The sequence below is a fragment of the Natator depressus genome, chromosome 1, assembly GCF_965152275.1.
Source record: "Natator depressus isolate rNatDep1 chromosome 1, rNatDep2.hap1, whole genome shotgun sequence".
Taxonomy (NCBI): domain Eukaryota; kingdom Metazoa; phylum Chordata; order Testudines; family Cheloniidae; genus Natator; species Natator depressus.
In genome coordinates this window covers 151557827-151575153 of record NC_134234.1, presented here as the reverse complement: position 1 = coordinate 151575153, position 17327 = coordinate 151557827, and the positions used below count along the sequence as shown (strand labels likewise).

At 48.1% G+C, this 17327-nt stretch overlaps 1 protein-coding gene across 4 annotated transcripts in view; it reads right to left on the bottom strand.

Annotated features, from left to right (window-relative positions):
• The window catches only part of DDX3X (DEAD-box helicase 3 X-linked), a 33528-nt gene extending 32211 nt beyond the window's left edge, over positions 1–1317 (bottom strand). For all 4 annotated transcript variants that reach the window (XM_074969050.1, XM_074969057.1, XM_074969064.1 and 1 more), the window contains exon 1: positions 1157–1317. In XM_074969050.1, the coding sequence (XP_074825151.1) occupies positions 1157–1201 (45 nt within the window). In that variant the 5' untranslated portion in view covers positions 1202–1317. The remainder of the gene's footprint in view (positions 1–1156) is intronic.
• Positions 1318–17327: the final 16010 nt, after the last annotated feature.

Sequence of the window (17327 nt, the reverse complement as noted above, 5' to 3'; positions counted from 1 at the left end):
AATTCTGGGGACGGGATCGGGGGAGAAGGTAAGGCAGCGCAGAGATTTCTCCGATTTGGAGTTTCAATTGTATCCTTAACACGGCCTGCCATTTTAACCCAATGCTTATGGACGGGGCGGAGTCGGGAACGGCTGCAGCCGCTATCCTGGCTTTTCCTCTCGAAGTAGGTCAGACAGCCGGTCCCGGCTCCGAGGAAACACGTGACCAGTTGCCGGATTAGCCGGGAGGCTGCTCCCTGCAGTATCTGAAATCCCCGCCTGCAGCGCTTGCTGCACCGCCGCACTGAGATGGCTGCCGCAATGGCAAATGCCGGGAGGAGGGGAGCGGGTTCCCCGTCACAGCGCCGCCCAGCGAGGGCCAGACTCGGGAAACGGGCGAGTGCGCAGCGCGAAAAGGCAAGGCCAGTCCAAGCAGCTCCCCGGGCTACTTGCCCCGCTTCCTTTCCGCGCTCCCAAAGCGCTGCTGAGACACGTGGCCAGAATCACCACCCGACCCCGCGGCACGAGTACATTAGACCTGCGGGCCCCTGGCGACACAGGGCTCCTCCCCCCCCCCCGTTAGATGCGGCCACCAGAGGCTCCGCCCGCGGGGAGAGGGGAGGAGAGGAGGCGGCAGCGCGAAGCCGGGTCCGCCCGTGACACTCGCCGGCAGCGTCTCAGATACGTCCTGGCCCAGCTGCGTCACTGGGGCCCAGGCAGGAGCGGGCGCGAGAACAAAGACCCCCCCCCGCCCCGGAGCGCGCGAGACAAAGGCCCGGCCCAGCCCGCCGCCTGCCTCCGTCACTCGCACAATGGCCGCCATTGTCTCCTCCCCCCCCCCCCCAGCCGTTCCCCGCAGCCGCCGCCAGGGGTGCCGGGCCTGACACAAAAGCCGGGCTTGGGGCCTGCTCGCCAGGCCACAGCGACACGCGCAGCCCGGGAGAAACCTCGATCCCTCGCCCCGGCCCCGCGATCGAGACCACCGCGGCGATTAATCGCAACAATTAAATGCGCAAGAAGCCGGCGGGGGGGGGGGGGGGGGCGGGCTAAGCAAGAAAAAATATCGCGACGTCATCAGCGAGGATTGAGGCCGAGTTCGCAGGTTTCAAGATAATCGTGACTCGATGCTGCTGCTCCCTCCTCCGCCCCCATCGTCGCTTATCTCGCGGCCCCTCACCTGCTGGTCTAGACTGAGGGCATTTTCCACCGCCACATGACTCATAACGAGAGATCGTCTCGGGAGGTCGCGCTCCGCGTCCAGAGAGTCAGATTCGCCGGGTCTCGAACTCGCCGCTACTGCCGCTTGTTCACCTCGAATCGTTTCGCCTCTCTAACTGAAACCCCCCCGGCTCGGGCCGCCCCTTATATACCCCCGCCCCCTCCCTGCCAGCGCGCTGACTTCAGCACGCAAACTACGCCCCCTTTCGGCTCGCTCCCTTCCCCCGCCCCTGCAGCAAGGATCCCGCGAGAGAACCGGCAGCTCTCGATTAAGGGAGGGGAGGAATCCAGAGCTATCGCGATATCTCTGCAGGCTCGTCTCCTCGGTTTTCGATGGAGGAGGCTCCGGAGACGTCGCGCGAGATCTCCTATCATGGGCTTCTATGACCCCAAGCGGAGCCGCTCGACTTTCCTGGAGGATACCGCGAGATCACCTCCTAGTTGCCCCCCCACACCCACCCCCGGATTCTATGAGAAAAGACTCCCGAAGTATCGCGAGATATTTTCGCTCTCCCCGCCCCCCCTCGACTCAGAGCTCGCGACAGCGCGCAGTCAGCCTTTCTCTCGCGAGGCTACGGAACGTTCTCTCCAGAAGGGACCCGAATCTAGGTCACGTGGGCGGCCTGGCGCGGGCCCGGCGCCATGTTAGGAGCTTCGCCGGCGCTGCTGCGCAGGGTCTAATGGAGGCGCAGCCCGGCCCAGGCTCGAGCGCTGCGAGCCGCGGTTGGGTGCGGGGCAGAAAATGCTCGTGTAACCGGGGCGCGGCGTGACCCGCCCGGCCCGAGTGTGACCTAGAGCGGGAGCCCGGGCAACGGGGGGAGATGACCCCCCCCGCGCGGGCTAATGCCCCGTGGTAGCTGTCCACGCCGGCCTGTCCCTGCCGCCCCCAGTGTCGCTGTTTCTTCCCGCTCTAGAAGATCTGCCCGGCACATGGCCCTGAACCTGGCAGCTCTTGTTGCCTCCATCTCCCCCTTTAGCGTCCCGCAGCGGCTGCACCTCCAGGCGCCCCTACCCCAGCCAGCCTGTGCCGGCTGGGACCAAGATTGAGGGTCTACACAGAAATGCACCAGCTTGTCTTTTGAGACACCCGCTCTACCCATCAGATCTCTTACTTTGCAGCGATGTCCGCTGCGAATTTTGGTTTGGCAGTGATGGTAGCCTTGTCTCACCTCTGCTTCTGCCATAAGCACTGTTCTCATGGTTCCCATCAAAATCCATAAAGTCACCCACCGCCTTATTCTCAAGATTCAGCTGCGCTGTAATGTCTGTGGCGTATTGCTAGCCAGCGTTGGCGAGACAGACAGGCAACTAGCTCTTGTTTATTATGCAAGAGCATGATTGTGTGCAGAAAGTGCAGTAACAGTAAAACAAACTTATGTTTCATCCACCTGCTGTATCCACAAACCTTGAATCTGGTCCTGTAGATATTAGTAATGTCAGTCACTTGAGTAGTCCCATCAAGGTCAATGAGACTACTCAACTTGTAGGTCAGAGCCCTCAGCTATAAGTTATCTGGGCCAGGAATTGCACTTTTACTACATATTTGTATAGGATTTAACACAACTGGGCACTGATCATGGCCTGTAGGGCGCAGATCCACCAAAGGCCGTAGGCATTTAAGTCCAAAAGTTTGGCACTACCAAATTCCCCAAAAGCTGCTCAGCTGCTGCTTAACATCCCTTGGCCCCTAGCTTTTTGCCATAGAGAAGGGGTTCTCATACTGGGGGGCACGGAATGTATGGGGGGGACACATGAGAAGCTTTAGCGGAGGGAAATTGCACACATTCAGAGCTAGGTGGCTGGAGAGCAGTGGCTGCTGGTTGGGCACCCAGCTCTGAGGGTAGCACCGCCCCTGGCAGCAGCTGAGAAATAAGGGTGGGATGGGATTGCCACCCTTACTTCTGCACTGTTGCTAGCGGCGGTGGTGCCTTCAGGGCTGGACACCTGGCCAGCAGCCACCACTCCCTGCTCTGGCTTTAGAGCTGGGTACCAAGAGAGGCAACTGTTGGCTAGGTGCTGCAGGGGGGAAGGCATAATCTAGTACAGACACAAAGGGGGGGGGGTGATCAAATAAGTTTGAGAACCAGTTCTTTGAAGTCCCACGGCATGTACAATACTGCTTCTGGGCATGTGTGAAACACCTATCTCACACTTAAGCCCCAGCAAGCACCTCAAGCCCAGTGAAGATAGCTGTTACCCTACCTATCTTGCCTGCAGGACCTGATCTGGTAAGTGAGCTCTGAGCACATGTACTGGATCATCGGACCATATAAGACTCCAGAGGAGTTGGTGCCTCCCTTGTAACCTTTTGTCTAGTTAGTGGTTATAGCTCTCACCTGAGGTATCAGCGATCTTGGTTCAAATCCCCTCTCTGCCTGATGGGCAAAAAGGATTTGAGCCGGGGTCTCTGACCTCTTGAGAAGTGTCCTAACCATCACTGTGGAACAGGTTCAACAGGAGAGACTGAAAAAGACACACTCCCATCAGAATATCTTATAGTCTATGGTTAGGACACTCCCAAGAGGTGGGACTGGAAGTCCCCTCTTCAGATAATTTTTCCCCCTGCTTACTGGGATGAAAGGAAGCTGGGTCTCCTCCATCCCAAGTGAGTGCTCTAACTTGACCTGGGTACTTTCACAACATAGATACACCCTTAGCTTGTGGGTGGGGGAGGCACATACCGCCACATCACCCATTTCACAGGGGCCCTTCCTCTACAAACACAGGGAAGGAGAGCATTCCCACCTCATCATAAACATAGGTAGACTTACTACTCTTATTTGTACTATCCCTATAACACCTGTGCATCAAAATCCTTTCTCTCCTATTCAAATGTGATTTGCAACCACCTCCTACCCCAAAATTCATACACAGGCTTCCCCCAACTTTCCCTAAAATTGAAACCCTACAATTTGAAGTCCTCTCCTAGGATTAAACTCTAGCAGACTTGGGTACAAGCAAACAACCTTCCAAATGAATTGTACATAGCCCCTTTCACAGACATATAACAACTATTTAAGGAGCATTATCTCTGTTTTTAAGCAACATATTTACCATTCTTCTGCTTTGTTCCTCCATAAAGCTCTCCTAGCTGAATGTGTCTCAACAGAGTTAAAAAAGCATGTCTGTTTTCCCCCCAGATGTGTCTATTTATGTAATTTAAATGTTTGTAGGTGTGTCTCCATCATCGTTGGTGCCTAAGATTAAAGGAAAACTGTTGGGTAGTTTAGAACCCAAATTTAGTGTTTAGAGGGGAAAGGGTTCTAGAAAATGTATTGTTAACAAGCGTTTTAATTCATTTTCTTCTACATTTTGTTTGGATTTAAACTTCCCCCTACAATGTTTGCCACCCTGACACACCCTGCCTCCCTCGGCACCCAGCCCCCACTGAGCCCCAGCCACCTTCACCTGGACCCCCCCCCACAGATTCCAATTCCCACTGCACCCTGAACCCCCCCAATGAGCCCCTGTGCACCCAGGTCCCCGACCCCCCCGCATCTGGACCCCACACTGAGCAGCCCACACCAAGACTGCCCCACACAGAACTCTCTCACCTCACACGTGGATCCCCCCACACTAACCCTTCCTCCATACTTGGATCCTGCCAGGCTAGCCCCACACCTGGATTGTGGGGCAGGGCTGGACATGCGTGCAAGATTCTGTTCCTCTTGCTCGCTACCTTGGTGCACCTGGCATGGAGGGGCAGGGGACAGGCTTCAACAATACATTTGTTTGATGTGTGTATTGCATGTGCTGAAGAAAACCATGATTACTGGACAGGGTCTGTTTTGTGCTGAGAAAACATCTTAGACTTATTTTATTGAACAACAACAAAAGGTAGTAGCCCTCCCATCCCAGAAGAACAGGGTGTATATCTTTCTAAAAATATAGGGAAAGAGAAAATCTGATCTACCGGTCTTTCTGAAAGACATATTTTGACATATGTCATATAAGGATTTCATTTCAGTTTAGTAAGGTTAATAAATAGAAAGTGGTTATTAAAAATGAGATTAACTCTGTGGCAAGTGATGCAAGCAGATCTGCTTCATGCAGGATACGTGTGCCATAAGGAGAACTTATGTGCAAGATAGAGATCTCAGTTTGGAGTGGGCTGTACAAATCTTGTTTTGTTGATGTTGCTTTCCCTTTTCTTCTCCTCCTGCATGTTTGCCTGGAGTTTGGGGAATAAACTGAAAGCTGAATTCAACTGAAGTTCATCTGATTTCAGGTCCTCGTACACAAATGGACCCAGGTTCACTCACTGGACACCCAAGTGGAGTAGTTGTGTGGAATAGGGATGGAACCAACAGGTATCTTTAGAAACATCACGGGACTCTATAGCCTCTTCTAGTTCCCATAGAAAGAGCTAGAGGTCAAAGGGCAGGTCTACCCAAGAAATTTGCATCAGCGCAGCTGCACTGATGTAGCTGTAGCACGTCTGGGGAGGATGTTTTAAGCCGATGGAAGAGAGAAGCTCTCCTGCCGACATAGCGCAGTCGACACAGGATGGGTTAGGGTCAATATTACTATGTCACTCGGGTTGGATTTTTCACATCCTTGAGTGATGTTGTTATACCTCAGTAAGGGTGTAGTGTAGACCTTGCCAAAGATTCCTGTGCCTTCAGTGGGAATTAAATCAAGCACCTTGAGAAATTACTCTAAAAACCTATATCGAGGATATAATTTTCTATTACATTCCATAGCAGAGATGGGCAAACTACAGCCCACGGGCCACATCCGGCCCTTGAGTTCCCAGTCGGGGAGGCTAGTCCCCAGGCCCTCCCCCACTGTCCACACGCCACCAGCACTCTGGCCCGCCACTTCTGCTGGGTGGCGTGGCTGCGAGCTCCTGCCGCTCTGAGAGGCATAGTAAGGGAACAGGGAATGGTGGGGGGGTGGGGTTTGGATAAGGGGCAGGGGGGTTTGGGGGGCAGTCAGAGGACAAGGAGCGGTTGGATGGGGCGGGGCAGTCGGGACGGGGAGCAGGGGGGGTTAGGTAGGGGGTGGGGGGGCAGGGGACAAGGAGCAGAGGGGTTGGATGGGTCAGGGGTTCTGAGGGGGGCAGTCAGGGGGCGGGAAGTGGGAGGGGGTGGATAGGGGGCGGGGGCCAAGCTGTTGGGGAGGCACAGCTTTCCCTACCCGGCCCTCCATACAGTTTTGCACCCTGATGTGGCCCTCGGGCCAAAAAGTTTGCCCACCCCTGTTCTATAGGATGATGCAAAACATCTATGGAAAAGTGACTCTGTGACCTTTAAAAGTTTTAATTTAATTAAAATATTACTCTGTTTTAAATTAGGTCCATCAAATTATTTTACTATATCTAAAACCAAGAAAAGCTAACAGAAGGGAAAGACAATTGCATCTACATTAAGATAAATACAGTATTTCTATATTAAGACAATGTTTATGTAACTCTAAAACCAGGGAGACATGATTCATAGTTACATGAAAGTGCTTGGTTCTGTTTATTCAATAATTTGTTTTTATGTTAATGTTGATTTTTAACTGGTAGCTGGTAAACATGGCAAATAGTTAAGTTAAAATTTTAAAAAGGGTGATTACATAATGAACATAAACTGTATTTGTGATTTCAAGTACATTGTAATTTAACTACCACTAACAATTGGTAAATCCAGAAATTAGACTGATTCATATTAAGCCCCTTGCCCCCCCAAATATAGAAGTCAAATTATGCCTATGATCCTCCTTACCCCACAGAGCAAAGCAAGCAGAAAGGAGGTACTACTTCCCCTCTAAGGGGAATGAGCATTTGTACTTTCACTATCACCGACATTTCTTGGTGGTGGTGGCTGCTACGAATGGGAGAGACGACACCAAGCATTGATGCTAAAAGGCAAAAATGTGAAGAGGCTGGACTTGTTTGGATGCAAACTTCATTCTACAGGTAGTCTGCAACTCAGAATTGCAAACCAACAGGCACTTACCAACAGGGACTCGTGAGCACTATGACTTCATCTTCTGGGAGAACATTCTAAAATTTGCAGTAATGGTGGATGAGGGCAAGCCAGTTGCCAGAACTGCTATCCAGGACACTTTGGAGGATGTAAATGCAGCCCAATCTCAAGATCTGCTGAAAAGAAAGGGCAAGAGTTATAGGAAATAACATCCGCCACCCTCTTTTTCAGCATCAGTGTGCTCATCCCATCCAGCCATCTCGTTCAAACAGACTCTACCAGGGGAAAGGATCGGGCCCAGACTAGGAAGGAGTCTAGTCTGTGAAAGAAGCTTATTGGAACATCTCTGAGGGTGAGAGTTCAGCCTGCCATACCTCAGTGGATAATAGATCCCTTTTTCTCAAACCTATCATTACCAGATTCCTAAATGGATTGGTTAGATTGTACCCACATGTGCAAGATCCTATACATCCTTGGGATCTGAACTTGGTCCAAGTAAAGTTGATGGGACCACCATTTGAACCGCTTGCAACTTGCTCTCTGCTCCACCTCTCTATGAAGGTAGCATTTTTATTTGCCATTACCTCAGTCAGAAGGGTGGGCGAGTTGAGAGCCCTAGAGTCCCCTTATACAGTTTTCCATAAGGATAAAGTTTATCTTCGCCCTCACACAAAATTTCACATGATGGTAATCTCTAATTTGCATGTTAACTGGGCAGGCTATTCGCTGACTTTCTTCCAAAACCCCCATGCATATGGAGATGAGGAGAGACTTCATTCACTGCATGTGAAAAGGGCTTTAACTTTCTACCTGGCGCATAGTAAGTCATTTAGATCCTCCATGCAGTTATTTGTTGTGGACAGAGATAAGGACCAACCTGTTTCCACTCAGATAAATCTCATCTTGATTATCTGGATCTCTTCATGCATTCTTTTATGCTACTAATTGGCTAATATAACCCCGCCAGCTAGAGTACTGGCATATTCTACTTGCTTCCAGGCATCTTCAGTAGCTTTCTTGGTGCACGTACTGATCATAGACATTTGTGAAGTAGCAACTTGGTCATTGGTCCACACTTTTGCTTCTCATTATGCCAGTTCCCATCAGTCTAGGGACGATGCCAATTTCAGGCAGGTTGTCCTATAATCAGTGATGAGCTGCCAAAATCTTAACTTCCCTATAAAATCTTAACAAAATCTTAACTTCCCTATAAAAAGTTCTGATTTAAGGGATGTGCCCCAGTATGTATTTTTTGTACCAACAGGGTTACCATACGTCTGTATTTTCCCAGGAGGAATTTTTAAATTCCTGGGCGGCGATTTAAGAACCAAAAAGCCTGACCTGTCCAGGAAAATACGGATGTATGTTAACCCTGCCTAAAGTTCTTTTTTAAAAAGATGGGCCTGAACTAGAAATGAGCTCCGTTTCACATGTGTGGGTCCCCGCTACTCCCTGGGGGTGTGCTAGGGTGACCAGATGTCCCGATTTTGGGGTCTTTTTCTTATATAGGCTCCTATTACCCCCCACCCCCTGTCCTGATTTTTCACACTTGCTGTCTGGTCACCCTAGGGAGTGCACATGTGTGGGTCCCAGCTGCTCCCTGCCCCCCTCATTGAAGCAGGTGTGCAGGGTTACTGCCCTGGGAACTGCAAGGCAGGGGGTGCAGAGCTGGCTGGAGACAGGGGCATGGGGCAGGGCTAGCTGGAGGCAGGGGGTGTGGGGCTGGCTGTGGGCAGGGCAGGGGGTGCGGAGCTGGCTGGAGGCAAGGGGTGCGGGGTTGGCTGGAGGCAAGGGGGTGTGGGGCTGGCTGGAGACAGGGCAGGGGCTGACTGGAGGTAGGGGCTGGCTGCAGGCAGGACAAGGGGTGCGACAGGGGCTGGCTGCAGGCAGGGAGTGCGGGGGTGGCTGGAGGCTGGGGCTGGCTGTGGGAAGGGGCTGGCTGCGGGCAGGGCAGGGGGTGCGGGGGTGTCTGGAGGCAGGGCAGGGGGTGGCTGGAGACAGGGCTGGCTGGAGGCAGGGGGTGCAGGGGGTTGCTGGAGATGGGGGCTGGCTGCAGGCAGGGAGTGCGGGGGTGGCTGGAGGCAGGGGCTGGCTGCGGGCAGGGTGGTGGGTACTCACGAGGAGAGCAGCAGGACGCAGCCGAGGCCCACCAGAGCAGCCGGGGACCCACCAGGCAGCATCGGGAGCCCCAGGGCCAGGGGAGCAGCAGCAGCAACAGGGTTTGTGCCCAGGGCCAGGCGGCAGCCCACATGGCTCCCGCAGCACCCCCGGTGGCTGGAGGAGGAATTACATCACTTCCTGGCCGGAGCCCATCAAAGCCTCAGCACTCCCTGCAGGGAAGCAGGTTAACAACCGGTTCTAAAACTGCTTCAAAATTTAACTGGTTCACGCGAACCGGTGCGAACCGGCTCCAGCTCACCACTGCCTATAATCACTGTTCAGGTAGACGCTGAGCCCACCTCCATGTTTGTCTGCTTGTAATCACCAACAGTCGAATGGACATGTGCAAAGACTCAAGAAAAACTGGTCACCTAGCTTCCTATAACTGTTGTTCTTTGAGATGTGTTGCACATGTCCATTCCATGATCCATCCTCTTTCCTCTCTCTGTTTGAGTCTATCCAGTACAAAGGAACTGAGAAGGGTTCTGGTCGACTCTGCCCTTTTATACCAGCACACAGTGATGTGTGGTGACAGAGGGTGCTTGAGCCACCCTGATGGGTACTGTTGAGGAAAAGAGTTGTCTGACAACTGAGCACGAGGCACGCAACTACAGTGGTATGGACATGTGCAACACAACTCAAAGAACAACAGTTACAGAAAGGTAGGTAACCATTTTTTATTTAACACAAAATGGAACATTTCCAACAGGAGAGAGTGAGAGAAGCCCACCCCAGAATACCTAATAGTGTGCTGGTTTGGACACTCACCTGAGCTGCGAGAGACCGGTGCTCAAGTCTCTGCTCCAAATCAAGCAGTGCTGGAATTTCAATCTGTGCCTCCCACATTCCAGGTGAGCACCCTATCCAATGGGCTGTTGTTGGTCTTGCTGTTTTTTTCACAAGAAAGGGCTGGTTTAGGTTCCCTACTCTAGGAGAGCATTCACAGCTCAGAATCCCAAGCAGAACAAGGCACCTCCCTCCAGTCCATTGGTCAGGAACCTAAATATCTTTGAGGATTTGGTCCTATGCCCTGCCCCTGTTTTCTGCATTTCATTCCTGGTTAACTTAGGTGACACCCTGCTCATGTTGGCTTCTGAGACTTCCTTTCTTGGATGCCTAAGTCTGGCCATACAATGCAAGGAGAACCTGGGTGCCTCACCTAGGGCCGAGAATTCCACCAGGCAGCAGAGCACATAGGGGTTAGATATTGCAACACTTAAGTACCTTTGTGAATCTAGCCCTTTATGTATAGCCAGTCACTCAGGCTGCAATCCTGCAAGCTGCTCTGTACATAACATGGGGTCTGCCCATATGGAACTGTCCGCAGCATTATTAGCATGAGTTTCCCCTGTTATTTTTATGGGATTTTCACACAGCAACAGGGAAAAAATAAAATAAGAAAATATGATTGTCCAACCACAAAAAGTAGCAAGGGCGGGTCAGGAGAAGGGGTAGTTCATGAAGCTACTTTTGATTTTGGTTTTTAATTGTCTAGATTTAAAGTTGATAGTTTTAAGTGCAATGTAAAAAGTAAATAAATAACGTAAATTATTACCATTATTTTTTAAAGTTCTTCCAGTGTGAATAATTGGTTGAGCTTATGAGGCCTTAAACTAAATTCAAAGGCATTTCTCTGCTCATCTGAATCATGATAACATTTGAATACCATGTCCAATCAACTGCAAAATTTCAGGGAATATTCAAGGCATCATTGGGCACAATTTTATTGATTTAGGGGAAAATTGGGAAAACGGAAGAACTGGGGGCACACAAAGCCCCGACACCTGGTTAGAGCCACCAGTCTCAACCAGATTGATCACAGAATCCAGTTGAGGCAGCCATTACCACCTTCCACAGTAACAATACCCCCATCTCAAATACTGACACCCTGAATGACTTATCTCAGAGCCAGAAACAAAAGAAATGACAGTAGGTGTGATGTGGTATACAAACTCCCCACTCGACAACCAGGGGTTAGGGAGCTGCTCTGGGCTTAGCCTGCCAGACCTGCAAGGCATGCACAGGCTGGAGGAGAAGATTAAAAAGGGAGCAGAGCAGCTCACTTGTGGGTATACCTGGGAAGAGGACAGACTGTCAACCCTCAGCCCCTGAGCAAAGGACTGACTGAATGCAGGAGCTTCCCAGACAACCACTGCCTGAAGCCATCCCTGAGGGAAATGAGGGCCAGACTCGACACACCCTGAGTGGGATTCATTCCCCTCCGACTCTTATTAATTCAGTTTATTTACATTAATTCCCCTGGCTTTTTGTTCACAGACAACCCTGGAAGGGGAGAGACTTTTAAGTGACCTGGTCAGAGGGCCAAGTCACAGGAAGAGGCATGTTGCTGCAGAAGTGGAGCAGCCATTAGTGTGAGACCTGCAGTGGAGAGAGAGCTGCTATGTCATGCCTGGCCACACCGAAGCACCAGCAGTGAGTGGACCCCTTCACGGGGGCACACAAAGCCACTGCCGTAGGGGGAGGGAGTATACAGAGTTGATGTGATTTTATGCTTTGTTGTGTCTGGATCATCTGCCATATGAGATCTCACTCTGACACAAATTTAATTAACAATCTCCAGCTTTATTGTGGCTGCTTACAACATGGCTTCTTCAGCCTCATAGCTTCTCAGACAGTTCCCCAGGAGGTGTCGCTTCCAAACAGTTTCCCACAGAAAACAGTATGCTGCCTGAAAGGGGCTGCTAGCTTTCATATTGTTACATCCGTTCTCTTTAAAAGAAAACTGTCTAGCACCTGACCCCAACAATAACTGATAATCTAATCTAACATATTCCTTTCTGATGCTGACCATTCTTGCAGTTACTGCATTCATCACCTTACGAGTTTGTTTAGCTATATAACTGTCCAACTGGGAAGTCCATCACACAAAATCCTTCAGATGAGCAGATCTTTTAACAATCTGCCCTCCTCTAGTACAGTGTGATTCACTGGTACCGCCCTGGTGCTGTCTTCCTCCTGTCTGGTCAACTACAGTCTCTAGGCTTGGTGTTCTTGGAGTCTCCACCAAAAGACCCTCTTCTTCCTGTTTTTCCTTTGGTAGGCCTCTGACACTGTCCTCTTCTACAACTCTGGCTTGGGATTCTCCTGCAGTAGAACACTAGCATGTGTTGTCTGTATTGTCCTTAGAGGTTTCTTTTGTTTTCTTGAGGTGCCTACAGTTTCACCTCACTATCTGTCCATTGTTCGTGTTGACTAGATGAAACCTCTGGTTTCCTGCTTGCACCACTGTAGCTTTGTGCCAGAACTTATCCTGTTTTGTTAATGGTTGTATATGCTCTTTGTCATCTGACATCTGGCAGATCTGTTATAGTAAAACACTTGTCTTTTTCTGTTGGCTCCTCCATAGTCACCAAGGGAAGCCCCGCAGTACCCAAGCTCTAACAACCTTCTGCTTGTCGGCAAGAGTGTCTTCGTTCTCTGGCTCATCAGCCTTTGGGACGGGTACAATTTAGGTCTTGTGAGGGAGTATTCCTATGATCTAGCAGTGCTAAGTATGGGTCAGCATGTGCAGTTTTTGCTTTTCTCAACAGTTACTTTAGCAGTTTTTACTGCTGCATCTACTTTGCTGTTGCTTTGAGGATACCCTGGTGAAGATGTTATGTGATCAAAATCCCAGTTCTTACTGAACTTCTGGAACTCTTCTGAAACAAACTGTGGTCTGTTATCAGAAAACACGATACCTGGTATGCGATTCCATGCAAAGTGTGCTTTTCTTTTCCATATGACTGTTCTGGGTCCTATGTTTGGTAAATAGTCTATCTCTCAGAAACTGGAAAAATAGTCCACAACGATCATTTATCCTTCATCCCCAAAGGTAAAACAAATCCACTCCCATCTTTGCCCATGGTCTTTCTGGAACTTTTTGTTGCCGCAGGGTCTCTTTTGGTTGACAGTCTTCCCAGGATCTGTATACCTCACACTTTTACATGAATATCCATAAATTGCTCATTCATTTCTGGCCAGTATAAAGTCTCTCTGGCTCACTTTAAGCAACCTTCAATTCCCAGATTGTGATGTATGTATGTATAATCTCATTCTTTAGAGCTGCTGAAATAACTACTCTTTTTCCCTGAAATATAACATCATCTGTACGCACAATTTGTCTCTCTACTGAAAGAATGGTGTTACCTTTCTAAGTACTTGGTCTTTTGTCCCTCACCATCCTTGTGGGATCATGAGTTTCAATGTCTGCAGCATTCTCTCTTGCACTGTATCTCTATGTATATCTCTCAGCCTTTCTTCCAAGATAGGTAGGGACTGTACCATATTTATTTTCTCCCTCTCAGTCTCTGCAGATCCTTCCTTACTGGGTTCTGGCAAGTATTCATGGACCTAAGATGTGCACCAAAACCAAGTCTCTGCCTGAGCAATACTTGATCTGTATGTCGTACATCTGAAGTCCTATCATTATCTGCTGTAAGCACTTTGCTACACTGAGTAATGGCTTTCATCCAAATGCTTTTGAGAGGTGTATGGTCAGATCATATATCCACAGTGCAACTGTAAGTATATTGATGATTTTTTTCCATTCCAAAGAGTATTGCTAACAACTCTTTTTCAATCTGAGCATAGCCCTTCTCTGTCACAGACAATGCTGTGCTTGTAATCACAACAGTTTGTCCTCCTTGCAACATGGTAGCCTGACACCCCAACTCGGATGCATCACATTGCAGCATCAGGGGTTTCTCTGTATTGTCATATTTCAGAACGAGAGCCTCCCCAATCATGTTTTACTTTCTGGAATGCTTGCTTGTGTTGGTCTGTCCATTCCCATAAGGTGTTTTCATGTGTCAGCTGTCTCAGGATTTCGCAGCTCTCAGACAGATGGTTGAAAAGCTTTACCATATAATTGGCATTGCCAGGAATTTTTGGACTCCTCTAACATTGCTGGGTCTTGGTATTTCTCTAATTGCCCTCACTTTCTCAGGGTCTACTTTCAGGCCTTTGGAGGTCAACAAATGTCCAATCTGTGGCACCTTGGTTATGGTCAACCTGAGCTTGCTAAATTCAATTTAATATTCTTTTTTATGTATCGCTTTAAAAATTGTAGTAATTTGTAGTCATGATCTCGTTGCATTTGTTCTGGATTGTTACCCTCTCCCACTATCAGCACATCATCTGCTATTGTCTGGATTCCCATCAAGTCCTCCAGTGCTTGGGTCAGTCTGCTCTGGAATACCTCTGTCTCGGACTGATTCCCACTAGCATCTTTAACCATTGATTAGTATCTCCCAAATGGAGTTGGTTGTAAGTAATGTGATTCTTCATCCAGTTCAATATCCCAGAATCTCTTTTTTATATTGCATACTGTAAAAAGTCTCGCTTACGACAGATTTGGTAATAGCAGTCCTCAATTGTCCTCAATAATGGTCCTCAATTGTCGGCAGAGGGAAATGCTCCCATTTCAAGGCTTCATTTAAAGGCTTTGGGTCTATGCATATTTTCAGTTTTCCAGATGGTTTTCTTGCCACCATGAGACTGCTTATCCAGTCTGTGTTCTTCTCTACAGGCCGTATGATTCCATAGGCTCAGCAGTTCCTCATTTAATGGCTGTAGTAATGCACTGGGTACTTTTTTCTTTTTGGCAATTTAAATGGCTTCACGCCGGTGTCAGTCTCTATTTTATAAAAAGCATCTAACTGTCCATCTCCCTGAAACACACTTGTATGCGCCCTCTATATCATCTTCTGGGCCCAGGTAATACCATCCAAGGTATCTTCAGTTACCCTGCTATCTGCTTTCATTATGTTCTGGAACTGTACTTTTATCAGGTTCATGGCTTGGGCATCCTCGCTGCCCAGAAGTAGTACTGCTGTCTCACCATCTATGACCACAAAATCCAGTCTGTATTTCTTTTTGTTCCTTGGATTTCTTAATTAAATTTTACATTTTCCCATGGGCTTTAATGTGGTATGATTGTACATTGTTAACAGCTGGTTAGTCTCTTCCAATCATATGTCTGGGTTCACCAGATTGATTGGGATAATGTTACAATTTGCACCATAATCTAACTGAAATCGTATCACTTTCTTGCCGAGTAACATGACTGCATACAACCGTTTCTTGTGCTTATTAGGGTTGGTCTCCTTTCACTGTGTTTACCCGCTATTCAGTCACCTACATAACGTCCTCATACTCAATATTGTTCTCTTCAGTTACTCTGTGTGCCTTGGATTTGTTTTTCTTTTCTCTGGACATACACATGGCTGCAAAATTATTAAATTTGTCATAGATGTGGCATTTTTTCTCATAAGTCAGACACTTATTTTTGTTCTATCTCACATGTTTTCTCCCACAGTATTTGCATGTGCCTGTACTGTTGTCATCTACTGATGTTGTATCTGTTTTTTATTTCTCTTATATACTGTGTGGGCAGTTTCTTCTGCCTGCCTTTCCAGGCTTCTAATAGTCTTTTGTATAGCTCTGCAGCCCTACATATTTCCAAGTTTCTTCCCCAAATCAAGTCAGCTTCCCTCAGCAACTGCTCTCATACTTACGAGTTTCATCCCACATGCTGTCCAATCTCTTATTAATGAATCTTTAATAATTCCAAAATTAGAACTGGCTGCTAGCACCTTTAAATCAATGCTGTACTCATCTATACTCTCTGCAACTGCTTGTTGGGGTTTCAGTGAATATCAAAACAGCCTGTTATTCTTTCTAAGGTGCGTTGAGCTTCGGGAATTTCCATGCACAAAGTCTCACTTATCTTTCTCCCTCTTTCTCCAATATGGTAATAAAACAGTTTCATTTTCACAGCATCCTCTATCTGCCAGAGCAATAACTACATAGAGGTTAAAATTCCTCTTTTCAGCTCTTCCATGCCTGAGCTAAATTCTTAGCTTGCAGATTTAATGTCCCTGAAGCGTTCAGACTCTCCATTTTCTGTTATTAGCCTTTTCTCATAAGACAAACCATGTACTCGCAGAAGTATTCTGCCCTCTGCAGTGAAGCTCTGAATGTTCTTTCCTGCCGTTTCAGATTTAATTACCACTGCCACCATGTTTTATGCTTTGTGTCTGGTTCATTTGCATTTTAAGATCTCACTCTGTCACAAGGTTCATTTACAAACTCCAGCTTTATTGTGGCCGCTTACATCATGGCTTCTTCTGCTTCATGGCTTCTCAGACAGTTTCCTAGGAGGTGTTGCTTTCAAACAGTTTCCCCCAAGAAACAGTATGCTGCCTGAAAGTGTCTGCTGGCACTTGCATATTGTTACAGAGGGAAAGGGTGGCATATAGAGTCCTGGGAATCAGGGGAACACACAGAACCCCTGGCATGGAGGGTTCTAGTTGGTGGCAGTTGGGATGGTGTTTTGTGATATGGACAGCTGACCAGTAGCAACAGAACTGAGACAATTAATTTATTTCACATAAGTCACCAGTCTTCAGAAACTCAATTTCAAATCCATTTGTTTTAACAGTTAAGGATAATGAGATCCTGTGGCTCCATGGGTTTCAGCTCACTGAATTTCCATCTTTTGAAAATGTGGCTCTTAATAGTATGAATCTTTTTATCAAGTGGTGCTTAGCCATCTCAAAGGAAATTTGATGTCAATTGATACTTTAAAAAAAATTATTTTGACTCCACAGCACATCTATAACTTCTTTAGACCCATTACACTGTGAATGGAAGCATTACCACTTGTCTGTCTGTGTTGATATAATAGTTGGTTTGCCCCTTTGCAGATATGAGATATAATTAAGGTTTCATAATGGAAGATTTGACAGGGCATAACCTATCCCCTGCCTCATAACTTGTAATAGTCTAAAGGTCTCTGATATATTATCTTCATTTGTTACCCTTGTCACCAGGGAGTTATTTATACATAAAACCTTTTTTATACAGAATACTTCATGCTGCCCTGTTAAAGATTCTTCCTGCAGGAAGAGATGTTGCAACTACCAGGTCAAGAGTTTCTTTTGCCACCACCTTACAACTATCAATCTGTGAACCTGTCTACACTACTGCAGAATTACATAGCAAGAAACCCATCTGGTCCTTGTGAGCAGGGACAATAGGTATGTTTATAGC